The sequence below is a fragment of the Pundamilia nyererei genome, unplaced genomic scaffold, assembly GCF_000239375.1.
Source record: "Pundamilia nyererei isolate P.nyererei 1_Seehausen unplaced genomic scaffold, PunNye1.0 scaffold00500, whole genome shotgun sequence".
NCBI lineage: Eukaryota > Metazoa > Chordata > Actinopteri > Cichliformes > Cichlidae > Pundamilia > Pundamilia nyererei.
Window position 1 is genome coordinate 11775 of NW_005187901.1, and position 8338 is coordinate 20112.

Genomic DNA, 8338 nt, shown 5'->3' on the forward strand with positions numbered 1-8338 from the left:
AGCAGTTCATCTAAACAAAAGGCACTTATACTTAAACAGATATATGTGTGTTTGCTATACCATATATCAGAAGAGAAGATACAACCTCGCTCATGATCCCAAGAGGTGTGTGATCTATGCTAGAACAAGACTCTGGAGCCCCTCTTCATGCTACACAGAGTTGTTACAGACCTCCTAGGATGAGACATTCTTTCAATCTACAAATGGTTATATACTTCTAAGCATATATAAATATATATTTCTAAGCATAAATGACAATCCAACAATACAAATCTATCAATTATTGAATAGGTTATACCAGGCTCATTCATGACAGTAGATGGACATTGTAAAATAGTTATGTGCTCAATGAGTTTTTCATGTTTTCTGCAGGACAGCGGGAACAACCAGGTGGTGTTCATGCAGCTAGATCTGGGGAGTCTAAAGTCTGTTCGCAGTTTTGCTGAAAACTTCCTGAAATCTGAACCCCGACTGGACATCCTCATCAATAATGCAGGTTTGGCTGTCCATTGCAACTTCATGTCATATGAACAGAGAACTGTGTCAGTGTCTGTCGTCATTGGTTATTATATTTATATTATTATAAAGATATTTATCTCTAGAGTATAAAGGATTTTATACATTTAATGGATAACATGGTGAGCTTTGGAAACTGTTTTCCAGTCACTTTAGCACACTATGTAAAGAATACAGAGAAAGAAGGCTACACAGTTATTATACAACATCCATCCCAGTTCACAGAACTGCTTCTATGTCAACTTTGCAAGGTTATGATCCTCGTGCTGCCGATTTTGAACATTCAGGGTTGCAATGAAATACAGAAAGAAGTCAGTCAGTTCTGATACACTTAAACGTGCACTTCTAGAGAATCAGGATTCTGTTGACTATTCCTGTGGCCTGAACTTATCTGACTTACCTAACTATCTACTCTACTGTGATCAGATGTTTAAAAGTCTTGCTTGTTTAGATCTTAACACATCTTGAAACAAGATAAAAGTTTTCTCCATGTTTTGTCCAGGTGTGCAAATGCAGGGTCGCACAGCGGACGGACTGGGCCTGATGTTTGGTGTCAATCACATTGGTCACTTCCTGTTAACGAATCTGCTGCTGGAACAGCTGAAGGCGTGTGGACCAAGTAGGGTGGTCAACGTGTCATCTATGGCACATTACTTTGGAAAAATTGATTTCGACTGCCTTAACACTCACAAAGCTCTTGGACTGGGAACCTCATTCATGGAGGTCCTTCAGTACTATTCTGATAGCAAGTTGTGCAATTACCTCTTCACCCATGAGCTGGCCAAGAGACTGAAGGGTACCAATGTCACCTGCTACAGCCTCCATCCAGGTCAGTGGGCATGGCACCAATATTCCCCATCAGTTCATGCAAACAAACACCGAATTAATGTATAGTACACACACTCGGTATACACTTTAAGTTCTGATCCTACATGATTTAGAAACTGAAGCAGATCTAACCAGCTTTCCCTTCAAGTTAAAGTTGTTCTTCTATTTTTGCAGGAGCCATCAACTCTGAACTGGCCAGGAATATAAACTCGACTTTGCAATTATTCCTGAAGCCCCTCACTGCTTATTTTTTCAAGAACACAGAGCAGGGATGCCAGACCACCCTGCACTGTGCCCTCCAGGAGGGGATTGAACCGTTCAGCGGACGTTTCTTCTCCAACTGCACAGTGAAAGAAGTTTCTGACAAAGCTAAGGATGATGCAGCATCAAAGAAGCTCTGGGAGCTCAGCGAGAGACTATGTGGCCTTGCATAAAAATAGTTAATAGTGTGAAGTTTTCACTGTTTCTGTGATACTTATAGATGAAGTCTTTGCCTGCTTTTGTTTCTCAACCAAACAAAAAGCCAGAATGACTGGACTGATTTTCAGTAAACATAATTGACTTGTTTTTACAGTAATGATCAGATGTTCACATCGGTAATTATTCTGTGCACTGAGTGCATAAGATGTATACACTTAGATAAGGCTTTGTAATAAACCAGAGTGACTGGTTTATTTTTGCACCACAGTAAACAATCTTCAATCTCAGCAAGTCCAGACTGTCTCGAAGTCACTAAAAAAAAGCAGGTTTCAAATAACTAGTTTGGTTAGCTGAATGATCCTGGTTTCACTGGTTGAGTAGGTGGAGTAGCAGAGTGGTGTTGTCATGACAGGTTTTACATAATAAACATCTACATGTGACTACAGCAAGTTTTTGAATTTTTATTGCATTAGTATACAGCTAATAATCAGTTTATTCAAACGTTTACTCTTTCAGAAGACTAACTGGAAGCTTGAGCTGCTACGTTGTTTCTAATCTCAAATCTCCACCTTTATTTTGAATTGTCTGAAGACAAAAACAAAGAACACCTGTGTCCAATATCCCTTCTCTCCTTTTTCATTTTTAATCCCCTGTATCGTTAAAAACAAACCAGCTCAAAACATTAAAAATTCAGGTAAACAAAACTGTTTCATGGTTTGCTAATTACAGTCACAGACACTTTTTCCCACACGTGGAAACAGCACGTGGGGTATGTGACGGCACGACACAACAACGAACAGAGGAAAAAACGGCTCAAATACACAGAGAGATAACGAGGGAATGAGACACAGGAGGAAAAAACAGGAAGCAAAACTAAATACACTGAACACAGATCAAGGAATGTCAAAATAAAACATGAGCCTGGAGTCATCTATGTGACAGTATTATATCATACTTGTAGCACCACTTACTAATCATCTTTCACTCTACATGAAATTTTATTTGGTGGTTCCACGTATGATATATATACATCACTGTGACATATGGGTAGAGGGTATTCTCCATCACCACCTAGTGGGCATAGGAGGCATTCAGTAGTAAAAGGACGCAACACCCAATCAGCATTATGGAGCAAATGGTAAATGGACTGGTTCATACATAGCACTTTTCTACTCTGAGCACTTGAAGTGAAGTGAAGATGATTGAACACAACTTACCTCATTCACCCATTCATACGGGCACTTTTTCTGTAGGTTTTTTTGGTCACTAGAATTTGGAGTGTTGTTGTCATGATTATACTGTATCATGGTTTAAGCATTTCAGCCACTGTAAGTGCTGAACAAGTCATGACACATATGTACAGCCAGTGGGCCTACCCTCATCACATGTCTGAGTACGTGGCTCTTGTATGAATGATAATCTTTCAATCAAGGTATCAATTTAGGAAACTGAGCTAAGGATGTTTTTAAATGACACTGCACATAAAACAACGCAGGGTGCATGCTTACACTGTTATTCATACTTTCTACTTACTCTCATCCTCCTCACCAGGAGGACGAGGTCACAAATTCAACAAAAACAGGTCCTTAGTTCAGTTCAAGAGTGCAGACCTTCCAAAGTGTTTTTCTTATGGTATGATAACAGTGAGTATGAGAACAACTGAGAAGAACATAGAAACACACAGTTCATGAGAAATGTGAACCACTAACCTATAATAAAATATTCAAATATAAATATGGAGAGAGAAGGAATTGTATCAACTGGTATCAATGATCATTTTAAAAGGTACTGAAAGGTGTCGGGAAAGGTCGAGGGATTAAGCATATTTTCCCTGAAAAGCCTTTAGCTAAACCAAAATGCTGCAGCAAGAATGTTGACAGGGATTAGACAGAGAGATATTCCTCTTCTACTGGCTATATTCCTATATTCTTCTTCATTGGCTCCCTGTTAAATCCAGAATTGAATTTAAAATTCTTCTCCTCAAACACAAGGAGAAGGTCTTGAATATTCAGGCTCCATGTTATCTTAATGACCTTATAGTACCATATGACCCCATTAGAGCACTTCACTCTCAGACTGCAGGCTGACTTGTGGTTCCTAGAGTATTTAAAAGTAGAATGGGAGGCAGAGCCTTCAGCTTTCAGGCCCTTCTTCTGCAGAACCAGCTCCCTGGTTGGATTTGGGAAACAGACACCCTCTCCGTCTTTCCTTTTTGATCAAACATATAGTTAGGACTAGATCAGGTGACCTTGAGTCCTCCCTTAATTATGCTTAAAAAGGCTATGCAGCTGGAGGCTTCACATGATGCACTGAGTGTTTCTTTTTCACTCACCATGTGTTTATAAACCACTCTGCATTTAACCAGTAGTTATTATTAATCACTGGCTCTCTTCCACAGTATGTCTTCATCCTGTCTTCCTCACCTGGTCGGGGCAGATAACCACCCCTCCTTCAGCCTGGTCTGAATTGAACTGAATAGATGATCTGCTGTGGCAGCATCTAAAGGGAGCAGCTGGAAGAAGAAGAAGGGGAGGAAGAAGAAAAACACCAAAAACATGGAAGGGACTTCTTCTCTTTCAGCAAGTCCTCTTGGGGTCATCTGCTTCCATCACACCAAATGCTTAGCAATCCAGTTCTAAAATCTGAATCTTTTCTGTAGTTCTACCTCTTTGTGGTCTTTCATTTTCTCCTGCCTGCAGCTCCATCTTCAACATCCTTTGTCCAGTACATCCAATAACCCTCGTCTGCACATCTCCAAACCATCTCAGCCATGCTTCTCTAACTTACCTCCCAATGATTTATTCATTTCAAATCTCATCTATCCTGGTCACTCCCAGTTAAAATCTTCAGTTTCAGCATTCTGTCTTTTTGTCAGTGCTCCAAACCATACATAATTGCAGGTCTCATTATGCTCTTCTAAACCTTCCCTTTCACATTTGCTGTTATCTTTCTTCCCAAATCCCCACTAACACTTGTCTCCACCTTAATGACTTGTGATGTTCTATTAAGGTCATTCTATCTGAGGTCACTGTGGACCGTCTGCTCAACCATCTCAGATTTCCCTAAAAGTTTTACGACAACATGTCATAAAAAACTGCATGCCAACAGTGAAGTGAAGTTTTAAAATGGTATAAAAGTACAACAGTCAGCATGTCATGCATGTATGGAACACTTATAATAAACTGTATATTAATAAAGTACCAATTAATTCATTAATAAATAATAATTTACTTCTCAGGAGCTTTAAAGCAAAACTCCAACATGTTATAGGATGTTATTGTTGTTGGGCAGTATTTAGGAGTGGACTTAGCTTAAGGCTAATCAGTGGACCAAAGGTTATGGCAAATGTTCAGATCACACCCTTACTTTTACTGCTACCCAGTTATTCACCTAACCATATAAAAAACAAGTCTAACTTGATTTTAGTCTGGGTGACCTGACAACTACGGAGCCTCGCAAGGGACATGGGAGAAAAAAAATTACGATGAACTTTTGCGAGATCTCGCAAAACAAACTCGGGATCTTGCAAAGCTTTTGAGAGATTTCGCAAAAGTTGAATTCCAACAATGGCGGCAGCTACTTAGTTGTAATATTACTCTTTCTGGGTCACAAAATAAACTTTTACGATATTTTGAGGTGTGAATGTAGTTGTGTAAACGTCAAATATCTGCTCGGTTTACAAGACATCACATATTTCTGACACCCACCATCTCGAAGCTAACGGGAGGTCGAGACCTACTACAGTTTGTTTTGCGAGATCTCGTTTACATGATGGATGACAGGTTTCAAAGTAAACCAAAAGTCACTGTGTGAGCACAGCTTTTTTTCTCTGTGGTGAATACACTGCTGTGTCACTGTGACTACTCTACATGCTAATGAGGGATGGTTTCACACAAAGGCGACCTTCTGCTCCTACGTTAATGGGAAGAGTGCAGTGCCATAGCAAAAGAGTGTTGTTTAGTATGAACGTTCCTTTTTAGAGTCAGATAAACCAAACCGCTTTTTAAGAGCTATCAAGATTATAATATGTCAGTTAAAATACAGATTCATGAAATCCCATTTTCCTTTACTGACTGACACAACCATGTCTTTTAAAAAAAAAATTAAGTACTTAAACCTCTTGTGATTTCAAAGGGTCTCAGCTCTTACAAGACACAAAGAGTTCTCTGGTACCTTGCTGTAACTTTTACTGTGCACAGGGAAGGGTTGGAGGGTGGGGGTGTGGATGATTGGTGTGGAGAGAAAGGAGGGTTTTTCCCCCCAACTAAGGATTAACTAATTGTTAAATAATTCATATTACAGTGACAGGACTGACAGGAATCATGACAGTAGCAATATCAAGTTTGCTGTATTGTTATCTACCATCCACCTAAATCCTAAAATAATCCTGGTCTCAGCTATTGTCACATTTTTGTCAGTTTGTTACCTTCACCTGAAGGTGCTGTTAAGCAAGAATTAATTGATTAATAATGATAAGCACAAGCCAACGTTCTGTTTAAAATCATTAACAGACTCCTTAGTGCTGATCCAGCTTCTTTTCCTGCCAAATCTTCTGATGACTGTGAAAAATTCCTAAATTTCTTTGCTGGCAACATCAGTGATATCACATTACAGTTCAAGTTTAAATTAATCACTTTCATCTAACTCCAGCCCAAATTACTTTAAATCATCCATTGTCTTGATCTGCCAAAAACGCCTTTTATTTAAGAAATTTTTAATAAATGTATTAATTTGAAAACAAAAATTTCTATGCTTCAATAACCGACAATATTTCATTTGAGTCCTTCTAGATTTATCTGCAGCCTTGCCACTCTCATCAGAAGATCAGAAAATTGGGCTAGCATCACTGGCACTGCTAAAACAAGCTTTTATCATACTTTTCTGACTGATACTTCGAAATTCATTTTAACCATTTCTGCTCAGCATGACCTTTAAGTCTCGAGGACAAAATGTGATGTGCTCACTAGGGTGGTTGAGAATGACCAAGCTAAGATCCTGTGAGACCATATACAGATAGACAAACTGGTAACGACTAACCAGCCAAACATATACAAGTGACAGCAACATCAGGGAGAAGGAACATGAGAAGCTTGATAAGTGCCAAGTGCTGAGAGAGGAGATCGAAAGATGTGGAGGGGGAAGGCAACAGTGGACACAGTGGTAACCGGGGGATTTGGGGCAGTGACCTGACCACCAAGCCAGGAAAAAATCCGAGATCTCTGCCCAGAAAAGGGCAACAGAAATACTCTGCAGGACCCTCATGGCTCCAGATTTGTGGTAGAGGACTTTATCTAAAAAAAAACAAAACAAAAAAACTTTTCTTTTCTTTTCTTTTTTTTCCTTTTCTTTTCAAGAACTGCGGATCTGACGCTGGCGCTAAGAAAATCTGAATGAATGAGAATAGAAACGACAGAGGGCAGCAGAGCGCCTTTGTTGCTGCTGGTAGCCGCAAATAGTGATAGAAGAAGAGACAGTCACTTGGTTACGAAGAATTGAGCAGTGTTTGGAAGTGTCGTAATGTCGGCTTTACTATGCCTCATAGCGGGATTCGTATCGCTTTATGTGTTAGTTTATTACTGTGTGTTCAGATCCGCGAGATGCTCCAGTTCAGTGAAGCTTAAGGGCAAGACGGCCATTGTTACAGGTAACACGCCCCACTGTCCGCTCATATCATCAACTGTAAACACAGTCACTAACTCACGTAAGTTGCGCAATCTTACCATTGTCCAGTCAGGTCCCAGCTTACTGCTGGTTTGAGTAAAAGTCAGCAGTGATACTTGAAAAATCGCAAAGTCCTTTTAGAATCAGCCGAAAGGGACACACTCCTTCTGAATGATAAAACTATGTTTCTGAAACAACTGTTACCGACGGGCTGTGTCTCTATTTCAAAATGAAAACAAAGATGGCAGTTCGCTGCCTGTTGTAAAAAGGACTTATAAATTAGTTAACGTCTTTGAAAATCTTTCATCATTAAGTAGAGGGATTTTTGCCATGCTGATGTTTAAAATAGTCTCCGAAGATTGTAAAAATGTATTCGGAATCGGAGTAAAAGTTGTGAAACTAGCTTCGTTTTTTTCCCCAGGTATCAATTGTTTATTCTTTTATAGGAAAAATAAAACAAAAAACTATTAGTTTTAAATGGTTAGCTCTGTGGGTGGTCTGAAAAGGAAAGTGAAACATTTGTGACTTCAAGATGATTAGCAGAGGACTCGGCGTCCACCTGAAATACAACTTTATTTATATAGCACATTTAAAAAACCAACAGTACACCAAAGTGCTTTACAATAGAAACAGGGAAATTAAGACATGATTAAATAAAAGGCCATTAACAATGTACCACATATGTACAACTCTATGTACCATATGTACAGACAGGTACATAGATACAAATGGAGCCAAATATAAAATAGGGGCACTAACTAGATGGAAATAGTGATGAGATTTCCGGCTCTTTTTAGAGATCCGGCTCTTTCGGTTCGGCTCACTAAAAAGAGCCGGCTCTTTCGGCTCCGAACCGGCTCTTCAGGTTGTTTTGTTGCTTTAATTAATTTATTATTAACAATAATATAAAATT

At 39.3% G+C, this 8338-nt stretch overlaps 2 protein-coding genes across 4 annotated transcripts in view; both read left to right on the top strand.

The window, feature by feature from the left end:
* Positions 1-2204, top strand: part of LOC102193753 (dehydrogenase/reductase SDR family member 13-like) — a 3045-nt gene extending 841 nt beyond the window's left edge. For all 3 annotated transcript variants that reach the window (XM_005754055.1, XM_005754056.1, XM_005754057.1), the window contains exons 3-5: positions 373-496; positions 1019-1345; positions 1519-2204. In XM_005754055.1, coding sequence (XP_005754112.1) covers positions 373-496; positions 1019-1345; positions 1519-1778 — 711 coding nt within the window. In that variant the 3' untranslated portion in view covers positions 1779-2204. The remainder of the gene's footprint in view (positions 1-372; positions 497-1018; positions 1346-1518) is intronic.
* Positions 2205-7194: 4990 nt separating this feature from the next.
* Positions 7195-8338, top strand: part of LOC102194420 (dehydrogenase/reductase SDR family member 13-like) — an 8240-nt gene continuing 7096 nt past the window's right edge. The window contains exon 1 of the mRNA XM_005754058.1: positions 7195-7408. Coding sequence (XP_005754115.1) covers positions 7282-7408 — 127 coding nt within the window. The 5' untranslated portion in view covers positions 7195-7281. The remainder of the gene's footprint in view (positions 7409-8338) is intronic.